At 44.7% G+C, this 16,483-nt stretch overlaps 1 protein-coding gene across 6 annotated transcripts in view; it reads left to right on the forward strand.

Moving 5' to 3' along the window:
- Positions 1-16,483, forward strand: part of NUMB (NUMB endocytic adaptor protein) — a 283,524-nt gene that overhangs the window by 137,726 nt on the left and 129,315 nt on the right. For all 6 annotated transcript variants that reach the window (XM_029598697.1, XM_029598702.1, XM_029598700.1 and 3 more), the window contains exon 2: positions 623-765. In XM_029598697.1, the coding sequence (XP_029454557.1) occupies positions 640-765 (126 nt within the window). In that variant the 5' untranslated portion in view covers positions 623-639. The remainder of the gene's footprint in view (positions 1-622; positions 766-16,483) is intronic.

The raw sequence follows: 16,483 nt of genomic DNA on the forward strand, positions 1-16,483 counted from the left end.
ATCTTTCCAGTCTTCATGTTTGTGAACACTGCATATTGCATAGGGTTCTGCATGCAGTTCTACCAGTACACTTTATATTTTACTTAAATTGTTTCTCCTGTTTCAGTTGTAGATCTCTTCAGCAATAATAGCCTGCCGGACTGTATGATAGGTTTCTAATTTGGCTAAATGATCCATTGGGATTATGTGAAGAATATTGAATTAATCCACTTGAGCCTTAAACTGGGCTTGGAATTGTTAGGGTTGTGTGTTTCTTGCCTTTATTTAATGTTGTAAAGCAATTTGTGTTGGCTCCTTCAGGATTATGAACAATATGCTTCATGTTGACTGCTGTATTCTTCTTGGGATTTATTCTGTGGTTATTGAACAATGAAACTTTTATTGGTAGCCCTGCCTACATTGATGATTTTTTTTTTTTTTAAAAACAAGACAATTTAAAAACATCTCTGAACTTGCTATACTTATGTTCAAGTTATTTGAGGATTCTTTTCACTAAGAATTTGTCACATAGCTTTAAAGAAGAAGGATGACATGTCCTAACAAATACACAGGTTCTTCAGCCTCTGTAGTTCATCAGTGACATGTGAAAATGTAATACTTAATTTCACTTTTTTCTCTGTAGGATTTTAAGGCCAAGAAATGAATAAATTGCGACAGAGCTTTAGGAAGAAGAAAGATATTTATGTCCCAGAGGCCAGCAGGCCGCACCAGTGGCAGACAGATGAAGAATCGGTCCGCACAGGGAAATGTAGCTTTCTGGTTAAGGTAAGAGTTGATAGATATCCACTTGTAAGTGAAATATTTGTCTTCATCAGATAAAAATGAAAAGAAAAACAAAAAGGTTTCTTGTTATAAAACACATCAGTGACTTGTCTAACCATATGAAACATAAAGGAAATAGTTTAGAAAATTACCTTTTTAGATTTCTCTTGCACTACTTATATTTATTTAATACATTTATATACCACCTAACCAGTACAGACTATAAAAGTGGTTTACAATAAAACATCCAGAAACATTTTTAAAAAAAATCACACAGTCAAATCCAAGCCAGTGTCCTATCTGTTTCCCAACCTTTTCAAACCTAAGGCACACCTTCTTTAACAAAACTGTTATGTGGCACACCAGCGTCCATGGAGTAGGCAATATGGCCAGAAGAATAGCTAGAGAAGTAGCGAGAGCCCTGGCAGTCTTTCTTCTAATTTTAAAACAAAGAAAGATGGACGGGGAGTCACATGAGACAATCATGATGGTCTAGCTCTCTGTATATAGAAATACGGTAGAAGTTCGTGTGGTGCGGGCAGCCGGCTAAATTAATTACCTTGGCTATCACATGTGGCTGCCAGAGCTCCTTTAAATGCTGCTGATCCAAACACTCAGAATAAGTCACAGTCAGTGCTCAATGCACATTCTCCCCATCTTGTGCAACCAAGAGATGGGCCAGAGGCTGTAAAGACTCAGAGAAGGCTCAGGACAGGGAAGTTGAGAAAATGCTGTAGGCAATGTGCGCTACACAAAGTAGGGCCTAGCTATCCATGTATTGCATGTTGCTCATTAATTACTATACTCTGGGGCTCACGCGGTAACTAGGAAGAGGCATGTATTATTACACGTTTTCAGAAAGCAGCTCCTACACATTTAAGAGCCACCACTTGTTTTTCTTATTGCTGCAAGGTGCTAAGATGCTAGCCTGGATCTGAGGCAGTAGTGACTTTTGTGGCATACCTGATGAGGTCTCAAAGTACATCTAACTGCAGTACCACAGATGACAAGTCAAACTTAACAACCAAACCCTCAACCTTCCTTCCCCCCCCCCCCCCCCCCCCATTAGCAAACCTCCCTCCCCATGTGCTAGTATCGCTCTAATAGTGCATACTGCTACTGTTCCTAGTTATGTTATGCTATATTATCCAAGTTGTTCACTCCCTTGTTCATTGTAAGACATATGTTGTCATTGTTTTCTACTTGTTATAATGTAAACCGGAGTGATAAGTAATTCTGTTACCTGAACTTCGGTATAAAAAAAAGTTATAAATAAATAAATAAATACCTTCTCTGGTAATAACATATCAGTACAAACAGCAATTCTGCACTCCCATCTTACAGGTTCATGATTTCTACCTCCCAGAGAACAGATGTTCTTCAATACTTTTGGCAAATAATATTCACCCTGACAGTTTTGTGAACAAGAAGTTGTACTACTTAGCTGTTGAAGAACAGACTATTCCATCTAAGCTATTACAATGAAGTTAAACCCAATGTATACAACAAAAAGGCATCAACATAATTTATATCAATGACATTATGTGGGATAATCATGAATTAAGTTTACTTTCAGTTTAAACTCCTTAATGGACAAAGGAGTTTAAACTGCTAATAATGCTAATAATTTATATAGTACCATCCTTGTACACTGTTTTCTGCAAGAGTATTTATGATTCATCCAGGCCTATAGTATATGACCTATTGAGCACATTTTTTAAACTATGTTCATTGAGTTTTCAAAATACATTTAAAAAAACACTGCAGATTTAATATTCTAACATTTTTACTATCTGTGCTGCATTTATAAAAAACTTCAAAATGGAGGTTCTTTTTTCATTATAGACTCTGATATATGGCCTTCTAAAGCTTGATTGAAGATATTGATACACTCCATCTGTAGGTTGAATACAGCCTTTGTTGATGCACAAAGCAAGGTGATTGCCATTTTAGAGTGTTGATTTGGCTTCTTAAGAGGCAGGCTTCTTAGGAGGGAGCCTTCTCAGCAGAAGGCATTAATAACAAAATAGGTATGTGTGTGTCTACAGAGACACACATACCTTGTAACCAGAGAAGTTTAATTTTTAATTTGTTAACCATAAGTTAGACTGGTTTTTTGCTAACAATGTTCTATTTTCTACTATATTTCCTCTGTTGCATGTTTTCAAATCTCTATCTATTTAATCTAGCTAGTGTTTTAGACTCCTGACTAGTGTGGATTGAAATAACCTTGTTTGTAATATATAGTACAAAGGCCTGGTATCCGCAGGAGCAGAATGGATTTTATTCAGTGTAACATTTGTGGTGCTTATGTCCCAAGGTCTACCATCCAGTCCAGGTGATTTGCTACTCTTTAGTTTGTCAATCTGGCCTACTGAATCTTACAAATTCACGGTGATTTGGTTCAGGTCGTCTGACTCATCACCCTTGAAAACCATCTCCAGAACTGGTATCTCCCCAACATCCTCATTAGTAAACATGGAAGCAAAGAATTCATTTAGTCTTTCTGCAATGGTCTTATCTTCCCTAAGAGCCCCTTTAACACCTCAGTCATCTACTGGTCCAACTGACTCCCTCACAGGTTTCTTGCTTTGGATATATTTAAAAATGTTTTTATTATGAGTTTTTGCCTCTATGGCAAACTTCATTTCAAATTCTCTCTTCGCATGTCTTATCAAGCTGACAGGAAACTACAGGATTGGGGTTGGGACTAACATGGTGGTGCGGGGCCCAGAGCACTCACCCGTTCCCATTCCCCCCACCAAGGGTAGCCCTGCTTTTAACCAAAAGGAATGTCTCTATCCAGAGCAGAGAGCAACAGCAGAACTACATATTTCTTAGTGATTACTACTTTCATTAGCAGTAGCTGCTACTCAAAAATAAAAAATTACTAAGTAAAATATTAACTGCTCAATGCATTCCTGGTAGCAACTTAACTTGATAATGCTTATGCTTTATCCTATTTTCTTCAGATGGATCCTTTCAGTTTTTGAAGGATTTTTTTTTGGCTAAAATAGCCTCTTTCACCTCACCTTTTAACCATTACGGTAATCATTTTGTCTTCCTTCCACCTTTCTTAATGCGTGGAATGCATCTGGACTGTGTGTCTAGGATTGTATTTTTGAACAATGTCTATGCCTGTTGAACACTTTTAACCTTTGCAGCTGCACCTTTAGTTTTTTTCTAACTATTTTCCTCATTTTATCAAAGTTTCCCTTTTTGAAAATGTAGTGTTAGAGCTGTAGATTTACTTATTGTCACCATTCCAGTTATTAGTTTAAATTTGATCATGTTATGATCACTGTTGCCAAGTGGCCCCACCACTGTTACCTCTCTCACCAAATCCTGCATTCTACTAAGAATTTAAATCTAAAGTAGCTCCCTCTCTCGTTGGTTCTTGAACCAATTGCTCCATGAAGCAGTTAATTACATCCAGGAACTTTGTCTCTAGCAAGTCCTGATGTTACATTTACCCAGTCAATATTGGGGTAATTGAAATCTCCCACTATTATTGCACTGCCAAATTAGCTTTCCTGATTTCTCTTAGCATTTCACCATTTGTCTGACCATTTTGTCCAGGTGGATGGTAGTATACTCCTATCACTATAGTCTTACCCAACACACATGGGATTTCTACCCATATAGTTTCTACTGAGCATTTAGTCTCTTATATGATCTTTATCCTTTTAGACTCTATACCCTCCCGGACATAAAGTGCCACACCTCCACCAAGTTGATCTTCACTATCATTGTGATATAATTTGTACCCTGATATAGCACTGTCCCATTGGTTATCCTTCTTCCACCAGGTTTCTGTGATGCCAATTATGTAAAGCTCATCATTTACTGCTATACACTCTAACTCTCCCATCTTACTTCTTAGACTTCTGGCATTTGCATACAGACATTTCAAAGTGTGTTTTTTGTTTGTATTAACAACCTGCTTTTCAGTTGTTAGGGATAATTTGGTGATTTTTTACATATAGGCACATTTTACATATAGGCATATTTTTTACATATAGGCACATAGACTACATTTGCTTTTATTGGAACCTCTCTGTTGGGATGCCCTAACTCTCCTGTTTCATTAGTATCCGTCAAGAATACATTCCTCCGAACCATGCACTGCTGAATGACTGTCTGCTTTCCTCCGTGTTCTAGTTTAAAAGCTGCTCTATCTCCTTTTTAAAAGTTAGTGCCAGCAGCTTGGTTCCATTCTGGTTAAGATGGACCCCATCCTTTCGGAAAAGTCTCCCCCTTCCCCAAAGGTTTCCCCAGTTCCTTACAAAACTGAATCCCTCTTCCCTGCACCATCGTCTCATCCATGCATTGAAACTCTGGAGATCTGCCTGCCTCTAGGGACCTGCACGTGGAACAGGAAGCATTTCAGAGAATGCCACCTGGAGGTTCTGGATTTCAGCTTTTTAACTAAAATCCTAAATTTTGCTTTCAGAACCTCTCTCCTATATTTTCCTATGTTATTGGTGCCCACATGTACCACGACAGCCAGCTCCTCCCCAGCACTGTCTATAATCCTATCTAGGTGACTCATGAGGTATGCCACCTTTGCACCAGGCAGGCAACTTACCAGGTGGTACTCACAATCACCAACCACCCTGCTATCTACATTTCTAATAATTGAATCACCAACTATGATGGCCGGCCTAACCCTTCCCTCCTGGGCAGTAGCCCTGGGAGACTTATTCTCAGTGTGAGAGGATAATATATTACCTAGAGAGCAGGTCCTTGCTACAAGATCACTTCCTGCTACATCAGGGTGAGGTTCTCCTACTGGGAGACCTTTCTGATCCAAGGCAGCACTGGGGCTGCCAGACTGGATTTGGGACTTGTATACTATGTCCCCAAAGGTCTCATCAATGTACCTCTGTCTGCCTCAGCTCCTTCAAGTCTGCTACTCTAGTCTCCAGAGATTGGACTTGTTTCCTGAGAGCCAGGAGCTCTTTGCACCGAGTGCACACATACAATCTCTCACCGGTGGGTAAAAAAAATCATACATGTGACACTCAATGCAAAAGATTGGAAAGCCCCCCTCTTGCTGCTGGACTGCTGCCTTTATCTTAATTTTATTGAGTTTCTAGTTAAGTTTAGGATACTAAGGGAGTTGGAATTAGAGTACTTTAAATTTACAGGTGAATTTACTAATTAATCGCAAGGGTCCTACAATGGGACAATTAAATTTTCAATAAGGGCTCATACAATAGTATGATTTAGATAAGAGCCTGATTGATTTTTAATGAGAAAGTGTCTCTTGCCTAAAAATCAAGGGTTGAAAGGGTGGGAAAGACAGACACTAGAATTAACTATCTCTGACTTGCTTATTACCTCAGACACACACAATCTCTAAAGAATATATCTCACTATTTCATCTTTCTCCAGATGTTTATAAGTCCAAAGATTTCCCAAAGCTATACTTACCAATCCTCTTTAACCACCATTAAATTGATCTTCACTCAAAGAATTGAAGGGTTTGATATTAGGCACGCGCTTCCGGTCCTTTTCTACTGCAAAGGGTGCAGGGCCTCTGGAAGCTGAGGCTGTGGAATTCAATCCCTGGATAGCTTGCGGTGACCTCTGGACGCCTCTCCCGGGGATGCTGGGAGCAGTTTGCAGATGAACCTTCTGGTCCTTTTCTACTGCAAAGAGTGCAGGGCCTCTGGAAGCTGGGGCTATGGAATTCAATCCCTGGATCGCTTGCGGTGACCTCTGGACGCCTCTCCCGGGGGATGCTGGGAGCAGTATGCAGATGAGCCTTCCGGTCCTCTTCTACTGCAAAGGGCGCAGGGCTTCTGGAAGCTGGGGCTGTGGAATTCAATCCCTGGATTGCTTACGGTGACCTCTGGACTCCTCTCCCACTTTATAAGCGACATTGTGGAAGGGATAGAAGGTAAAGTTTGTATATTTGCAGATGATTCTAGGATCTGAAACAGAGTGACCACACTGGAAGGAGTAGAGAGAATGAGATGTGACTTAAGGAAGCTTGAAGAGAGGTCGAAGATATGGCAGCTTGGGATTCAATGCCAAGTTGTGCAGAGTTCTGCATCTGGAGTGTAGTAATCCAAAAAAGCTGTATGTGATGGAGGGTGAAAGGTTGTTGTGCTCAGATCAAGAGAGGGACTTTGGGGTGATAGTGTCTAGCGATCTGAAGATGGTGAAGCAATGTGACAAGGTGATAGCTAAAGCCAGAAGAGTGCTGGGCTGTATAGAGAGGGGAATAAACCAGTAAGAATAAGGAGGTGATAACTCCCTTTTAAGAGTCCTTGGTGAGGCCTCACCTGGAGTACTGTGTTCCGTTCTGGAGACCATATCTCAAAAGGGACAGAGACAGGATGGAGGTTGTCTAGAGAAGTTCTCCATCAATGTTCCCTCTAAGGATTGCGTTGCTGTGTGCACAAATTTTTGCTCGTGAGCAAACATTTCTGGTTTCATTACCTTGTGAGCACTGCTTTCTTTGATGCAAAAAGCCTATCAATTTTATGCTCACAGCAATCCAATCCTTAGAGAGAACATTGGAGCAGCATGCACACAAACTTTCTTACATACATACACTTGCATATTCACTCTCCTACTCTTTCTCACAAATACACCCACACACACACACACTCTCCCCAGACTCTCATGCACATTCAAACTCACCGAGTACACCTCCTCTTTCACACACACATTGATCTTAGTAACTGCAAACTCTTTACTGCCAAACACTTTGAGAAGTAATACAAACCCTTGCAGGAGGAGTTTTGAAAGAGGATTTCTTTCTGGCAGAGACTGTTACCTGGGAGAGGTGTGCCCGGCCCCGAAGCAGCTGGAGGTGAGGCTGCTAGCCCCGACGATGATTCTGGCTCCTCCCCCTTTGTGACATCATAGGGGGGAGGCGCTGAGGCTTATAAAATCGGCCTAATTGTGGTGCAAGGTCACCGCCGGCGCGCCGCCTAAGCCGTACACTCCGAAGGGGCGCATGGCTTAGTTCGGCTTTGTTCAGCTTTGGACAGTCTTTGGTTGGATTTTATGCTGTTTCTGTAAGTTCAAGGTTTTCGTGTACTCCTCCTAAGGATTCAAACCTTTTTTTTTCTCACAATTTTGAGTGATAGTTGGGGGTCTGTGTTTGTAAATTTTGATTTCAATGCCTCATTCTGTTCGTAAAAGAAGGGCAAAGGAGAGGGAGGAACCCGTTTCTACCCCCGGATCCCTAATAAAAGGTCCCATGGACACTCATGTTCAGCGTACTTTGAGATCGGATGTGGTGCAGGTGGAAGACGCCCTTAGAGATAATATCGGGGGCTCTTCACCAGACCTTTCTCTATCTTTTTATCCCCGATCTTTAGGGAACCACCAATTAATATATCCAGGATCCAGGTGGAAGTGGGGGCCAACCATACTACGGAAGGCGCAGGGAATGGTTCGACCATAGCGGGACCACTTCCTCTGGAAGGGAATGGGTATATAAACCGGATGAATCCCCTTGAGGGACAAACTGTTTCACTTGAAATGGTGCAAGGAAGGGTTCAACCCAGGTTAGCAAAGGATGAAGATCTTGCCCACCTGTCTAAATTATCTGTACCACTTTTAGTAAAACCTAATGTAGTAACCTTAGATGTGATAATGATGCAATTGTTAGTTTGCAAAATGCAATGGTTGCTCAAGTAAACCCAATAGTTGAGAAGGTGAACTATATACAAGATAAGGTGGTTAATTTGGAGAGGAATATTGAAAAAGAACACAATGAATTTGATAGTATTAAAAAAGATTTAGAAAATTGGAAAACAGTTCAAGATTTAGCAGTAAAAGAAAATCAATTGTTGCAAGTAAAGATAGAAAATGCTAATAGGAAGAGAAATTTGCGATTCATAAATTTTCCAAAGCTACCTCTAGTATCCCCTAAGGAAATGTTTAAAAGATATATGCTGGAAATTTTAAAAATTCCAGAAACATCAATTCCACCTTTGGTTAAGGTTTATTATATTCCAGCTTTTAAAAAACAGGAAAAAGTAGAAGGACAGGAAGAGGCACAAATAGCTGAGGCAGATGTATTAGTGTCTAATATAAACATCTCCAAGATATTAGAGACCTCAGATAGTGAATTAGTTCAGGGGGCCACTTTGTTAACCACATTTGCTTTTGAATCTGATAGAGATTGGGTATTTAGATTATTTTTCAAACATAGTAAGGAAAAATTTCTAACTATGAGTGTAAGAGTATACCCAGATTTTTCTAAATCAACTCAGAAAAGAAGGAGACAAGTTTTTATTGTTGAAAGCTAAGGTGCTCCAAATAGGAGCTACCTTTTTTCTAAAACACCCTTGTAAGTGTTTCATCTGTTACAAGGGTAATTCTTTTGTTTTCTTTTCCTCTCTTCAGATGATTGAATTTTTAAAGGATAAAGTAATAGTAAATTGAATTAAGGAATGAACTCCACTGAGACCTTAAAATAGTGAATATCCCAATTAAATTTAAAATAGTGCATTTGGAATTGTGATAACACTTAGTTATGTTAAGTATATAACTATTATAAGAAATGTTATGAGTATTGGATCCTTTATTGTGGACTATAAATGTAAGAAGACAATTTAATATTGAATCCTGATTTTTTAATTATTGGATTTTTGTATGTAAACTTACTGTTGTCAATCAAGATGTAATTCTTGTAAAAATGTTTTAAAATGGCATAAATAAAAAACAAAAACAAATCCTTGCAAAAAAAAAAAAAGACACCTAGAACCTTGCCATACCATACCAGCACTATCTAAGGCTCAAACAGCAGCAGCCTTATCTATGACTCGCCAGCAATGCAAATATTATACCATGCCCTAGAACATTAATACATCTACTGCTCCAAAGCCCCACAGAAAAACTACATGCCAGTAGACATACTGCATCTCAGTCACACATGCAGAACACAGAATAAGGGACTACAAAATTAGAAACAGGCAAACAGGCTTTTTATTTTTCCACATTCCCTTTCTCGATCTTTTCCCAATTCCTTTTACAGGATTTCTTTTTATTCTATGTTTCTTCTCTTTCTACCTGTCTTCTTCCCTTCCTCCCTCAAACGCACACTCAGGTGCTCATTCTCACACGCTGTCTGTCTCTCAAATACTCTCTCAAATACTCTCTCACACACATTCTGGCTCCCACTCACATGCTGTGGCTTACACACGTCTCTCATTTTCACATGCTATCGCTCTCTCATACATACACACCAGTTCTTTCACGTGCTCTCACTCTCTCATACACAGACTCTCACTCTCACATGCTATTTCACACAAACACACATGCTGTCTCTCTCACACACACACACACAAATACATGCATTCACTCTCACTGGCTCCCACCCACACACACACATTTCCCCCCAGGCAGGAACCCATTCATCACGCGCACACACACACACACTCCTCCAGGCAGGCACCCATTCGTCACGCACACACACTCACACAGTCCCCCAGGCAGACACATTCATCTCACACACACAGTCCTCCAGGCAGGCACCCATTCATATCACACACACATGCGTATTCTCCTCCAGTCCCCCAGGCACCCATTCATCTCACACACACAGTCAGATTGACAGACCCCCAGGCAGGAACCCATTTTCACACAGACCTCCAGGCAGGCACCCATTCATTCACACACACCCAGGCAAGCTTCCATATATACACATACTAAAGGAAGGCCCCCTCTTTCTTTTGCCGGGAGCCTCTCTCACTGCACTGCATGGCTGGTGGGGAGGAGCCAATCGCTGCTACTGGCACTAAAGCCTGTTCTGCTTCCTTCTCTGTTAAAGCCCTGCGATATTAAAAATTTGCGGGGCTAGCACTTCCTTCATGCTGATCTCATGCATTGTGAGATCACAGATCAGCATAGAAGAAAAGAAAGTGCTACTTTCGCAAGTTTTTAATTCTGCAGGGCACTTGGATCTTTGGGGGTGTGGTCTGTCCTTCGGGCCATGGTGGGATGAGCTCCACCACGGCCCTGCTGGTCTTACTGTGCGGGGGTAGAAAAATTATGCACGACCTCCTGAAAAGTTATGCGTGGCCGCAAATGTGCACAGCTTAGAGGGAACATTGGTCTCCATCAAATGACTTATGAGGAGAGGTTGAAGGACTTAAATATGTATACCCTGGAGGAGAGGAGGTGCGGGGAGATATCATTCAGACCTTCAGATACCTGAAAGGTTTTAATGATGCACAATCGAAAAATGTTTTCCGTTGAAAAGAAATCAGTAGAACTAGGGGTCACAAAATGAAACTCCAGGCAAGAGATAACAGGCAATTGGACTTAGACAGCAATAAACCAGGGCCCTGACTTTTACGGTCTGGGAAGCATGGCACGGCAGACAATACCATAAGTTTGCTGGGCAGACTGGATGGACAATTTGGTCCTTTTCTGCTGTCATTTCTTTGTTTCTATGGTTCTGTGTTTAATTTTGAAGTCTTGGAGGAAGGAATCAAGCCATTAATCTCTGTAGCACATCTGTGGACTTTCCGCCAACGTCTTCACAGTGCTTTCTCTGACAGCAAGTCATTCTGTCTGTTATTTTTTGGGGGGACTTGAAAGGCTACAGGCTCTCAATAAGTTCTCTAGACATAAATTATATTTTCCAGTTAACATGGAGTTCTGCTACTTTTGTTATATTTAAAATATAGCTTTGACCCTGTGTTGAGAATCTGAAAAATATCATTTTCCTAGCGTGTAGCAGATGGACTCAGGACCAATGGGTATAGTGTACTCCTGGTAGCAGTTGGAGACAGATCAGATTTCAATCTGACGTCAGCCCTAGTACATATACCCCTGCAGGAAGTGCAGCTCTTCAGTATTTTCCGTCTCCATAGCAGTTAGGGACACAGCGTTAATTTTACCAAAGAATACCAAAATAAGAAGAAATCTTACTTCTACAGACGAGCCCCGCTCTCCTGCGGTGACTCCCATTGGGTCCCTCCCCCAGTTGAGAATTCCCAAGGTGATTTCTGCGATCTCTCGGAGGTAAGCCTCGGCCTGGCGGCCGATCCTCGGTGGGGACCTAGCCCCCGACATCGGGTGAGGCTGAGAGGCAGCAGGTGCAATTTCGAGCGCAGCGGTGAAGGTATTTCCCTCTCCCCCCGCAGCTGGAGACCGCCCAGAACGAGACCAGGAAGCGCCGAGACAAGGTAAGGTAGAAATGTATTTAAAAGTCTCCAGTCTCAGAAGCTCGAGGAATCGCACAGGTCGCCAGCCAGGACCAGTGCCACCGGGTTGGTCTGCCCCAGCAGGACTAGACCCCGGTTAGATCAGAGGGTCCTCCCACGTGGAGACCCTCCGAGGTGGTCGCAGTCACCATTTTGATCTGTTCGCCGCCCTGTCCGCCGTCCCGATCTGTGCGCACAGAGGCAAGCCATGAGCACAAATACCTTGTGCGCACAACATCGCGCACCCAAGTACCATGTGCACAAGCGACGCGCATAGCCATGCCCTTACTGTGCCAGGTTCATAACTTCAATCTGTGCGCACAACAGCGCACACAACTCCCTAAATGCGCACCAAATCTACGCGCACAACTTCGACGCACCAGAGCGCATAACCGTATTTTACGTGCACAAGCCATGGCACCACCGGAAAAGAAACTCAAGGCTCAGGGCCTTTGACCAGCATGCCATATTAGAGCTGCACAGCATGAGGAGGCCATGGCCCTGTGTATACAATGCGAGGAGGTCCTAGGGGATCCAGCTCATGGCCCTCCCCAGCTGATGCCGGGTTCCAGCCTCTCGAAAGTACGCCGGACCTAGCATCTCCCAGCGGGACCCTCCCTCAAACAGGGCTCCCCAGGGACACGGCGCCTCTGAATTTAGACCCAGCATCTATCTCCTGGGTGGAATTCTTCAAAGGTCTGCATACCTTTGTCCACATGCAGCCGGAGCCTCCGATAAGACGGCCACAAGCTCCACCAGAGGACCTCAACATCCCGGGACACTCTATGCCCAGGGAAGTGATTCCACCATTCAGAAGCCCCACCTTCAGGAACACAAACAACTCAGATGAGGAATCAGAACCCCTGGAGGAAGGGGAACTCCCTCCGGGGACAGAGCCCCACCGGACCATGAGGCGCTTCTTCACCAAGGAAGAGCTTCCAGACCTGGTCACACACAGCTTGAAAGAGCTTGCTATCCCGAGCACAAATGCCTCGGGGGGAACCTAAGACGAATCCCCTACTAGAGGGACTCCGTCAGACCTCCTGTCATTTCCCACTATTACAAGCCGTCCAGCAGCTAATTGACCTGGAATGGGATGCCCCGGAGACTACGTTCAAAGGGGGGCGTGCTCTGGCAGCCATGTACCCTCTGGACCCAGCTGCTAAAGATCTCCTGGCATGTCCGAAAGTTGATGCCATGGTCTGCGCGGTTTCAAAACGCACTACTATCCCAGTGGAGGGAGGAGCAGCACTCAAGGACGTCTCTGCTATGTCTTTACAGATCGCGGCCTGCTGTGCCGTGGTGACATGCACCTGCTTATCACAGACCAGGAACAACACTCCTTGGGAAGCCCTGGAACTAGCAGTATCATTCCTCACGGATACTGCTTCTGACCTGGTGCGCACTGCAGCTAGAGGAGTGTCGTCAGCCATGGCAGCCAGAAGACAACTCTGGCTCCGAAGCTGGTCGGCCGACGCATCTTCCAAAACGAGACTCACAAGGATGCCCTTCAAGGGAACCCTCCTGTTCGGAAGCGAACTAGAGAAACTAGCCAACAAATGGGGCGAATCCCCACTGCTGAGGCTATCAGAGGACAGGAATAACAGAAACCAGCAACCCTTCCCCCGAACTTCCAGGGGCAGAGGATCACAGCGCTTCAATCCATACAGAAGCACATATCAAGCGGCCCACCCCGCAGGCCGGAGCCAGTCCTTTTGGATCAAGCACAACAAAAGGAGCCAGCTCAGGCCCAGGTTCTAGCCACACCCTACAATGAAAATCAGCTGACCTGTCCAAAGGAAGAAGCCATAGGGGGCAGACTGGCCCTATTCTACCAAAGATGGGTCGAGATAACTTCGGACAAGTGGGTCCTAGTCATCATTCGAGAGGGATATTACCTGGATTTCCACCACCTCCCTCCGGACAAGTTTGTGGAATCCCCCTGCCACGACCCTTCCAAGAGGATGGCAGTGGAAGCTACACTGACCAGATCGCTAGCCTTAGAGGCTATAATACCAGTGCCCGCACCACAAGTAAATACTGGGCATTATTCCATCTATTTTATCGTTGCCAAGAAAGAAGGAACGTTCAGGCCCATCCTGGACCTCAAGTTGATCAACCACCACCTGAAGATTCCTTGCTTCCACATGGAAACCCTACGCTCTGTAATAAGGGCGATACAGCCAGGAGTGTTCCTTACATCCCTGGACCTGTCGGAAGCCTACCTACACATTCCGATCCATCAAGAGCATCAGCATTTTCTACGCTTCACGATCCTGGACCATCACTACCAGTTCCGGGCACTACCATTCGGGTTAGCCACAGCATCCCGAACGTTCACCAAGATCATGGTGGTAGTGGCAGCAACACTGAGGAAGGAAGGAATCCTCGTACACCCTTATCTAGACGATTGGCTGATCAGGATGAAACCGAGGAAAGCCTCCAGGCGACCAACAGTCAAAACTCTACTGGAGAGCCTCGGGTGGGTATCAACACAAACAAGAGCAGTCTGCAGCCCTCCCAATCTCTAGAATACTTGGGAGTCCGGTTCGACACCAAACAAGACAAGGTCATCCTGACACTGACAAGGAGATCGAAATTGATGACCCAGTTGCGAACCCTGTTGAGCGAACTTTGCCCCACAGCATGGGACTACCTACAGGTCCTCGGCCTCATGGCATCCACACTGGAAGTACTGCCATGGGCAAGAGCTCACATGAGACCCCCTACAGCGCTCACTACTATCACGATGGAATCCACTGTCCCAGAACTACACTGTACGTCTTCAGCTCCTGGACAAAGTTCGGACCCAACTACGATGGTGGCTACAAGAAGGCCATCTGAGCCAGGGAGTGAGACTATCCTCACCATCCTGGATTCTGCTCACCATGGACGCCAGCCTACGAGGATGGGGAGCACACTGCCAGGAGCTAACCGCCCAGGGGCAATGGAACAAAGAAGAGTCGGGGTGGAACATCAATCGCCTAGAGGCCCGGGTAGTCAGACTAGTCTGCCTACGGTTCAGTCACAGACTCCGAGACAAGTCAGTCAGAGTAATGTCAGACAATGCCACAACAGTGGCCTACATCAACCGTCAGGGAGGAACCAGAAGCCAACAGGTGTCTCTGCAAATAGACCCCCTAATGTCATGGGCAGAAGCGAACCTTCAAGAGATTTTGGCCGTCCACATCGCGGGGAAAGACAATGTCGCTGCGGATTACCTCAGCAGAGAAAGTCTAGACCCAGGAGAATGGAGGCTGTCGACCACAGCATTCCAATTGATAGTAAACCGTTGGGGAACACCAACCATGGACCTCCTGGCAAACCGGTCCAATACCCAAGTGCCCAGCTTTTTCAGCCGCAGGCGGGAACCCCAGTCCCAGGGAATTGATACCCTGGTACAGACCTGACCACAGGAGACTCTTATACGCTTTCCTGCCGTGGCCCCTATTGGGCGCAATCATCCACAAGATAGAACACAACAGGGGACCAGTACTTCTAGTGGCCCTGGACTGGCCAAGAAGACTGTGGTACGCAGACATGCAAAGGCTGCTGACAGGGAGCCCCCTCCTGCTATCTCCACACAGAGACCTGCTCCAACAAGAACCACGAGGATCCAGCTCGATTCTCTCTTACGGTTTGGCCATTGAGAGGACTTGCATGAGGAAGAGCGGATACTCGGGGGCAGTAATTGACACCCTGCTCCGAGCACGCAAGTTCTCCACATGCCTAACATACATAAGGATTTGGAGTATATTCGAAGCCTGGTGTGAGGACCGCGACATCGTTCTACGCTCAGTCAAAATTCCTGCAGAACGGTCTACAGAAGGGATTGTCTCTCAACTCCATCAAGGTACAGGTGGCTGCATTGTCATGCTTCAGAACCAAGAGTGAGAGTAGCAGCATAGCCTCTCTCCCGGATGTCTCCCACTTTCTGAAAGGAGTCAAGCAGATCTGACCACCCCTAAAGTGGCCGGTGCCTCTTTGGAACCTCAACCTGGTCCTAGATTTCTTAGCAGGAGCTTCCTTCAGACCTCTTCACGGCCTGTCTCTCTGACTATTAACATTGAAGATAGCCATCCTGGTGGCAGTCTATTCGGCCTGTCGTATCTCCGAGCTACAAGCACTGTCCTGCCGGGAGCCGTTCCTCAGACTCACCCCAGGATCCATCCAGTTATGCACAGTTCCGTCATTCCTCCCCAGAGTGGTATCTCACTTCCATCTCAACCAAACCATCTCGCTACCATCGCCAGATGAGCATAAGAATTCGGAAGAGTCTACGCCATCTCAACGTTGGCAGAATCCTAGTCCGATACCTGGAAAGGTCGGAATCCATACGAAAGACTGACTATCTGTTCGTCCTTCACAGTGGGAAGAAGCAAGGGGAAGCGGCCTCGCGAGTAACCATAGCCTGCTGGATCAAAGAAGTCATCAAGGCGGCCTACGTAGAAGCAGGCAAGCCACTGCCTTTACAAGTCAAGGCCCATTCCACTAGAGCCCAGGCAGTGTCCTGGGCAGAAACCAGGATGCTGTCACCCGCC

This window comes from Rhinatrema bivittatum, chromosome 4 (genome assembly GCF_901001135.1).
Source record: "Rhinatrema bivittatum chromosome 4, aRhiBiv1.1, whole genome shotgun sequence".
Taxonomy (NCBI): Eukaryota; Metazoa; Chordata; class Amphibia; order Gymnophiona; family Rhinatrematidae; genus Rhinatrema; species Rhinatrema bivittatum.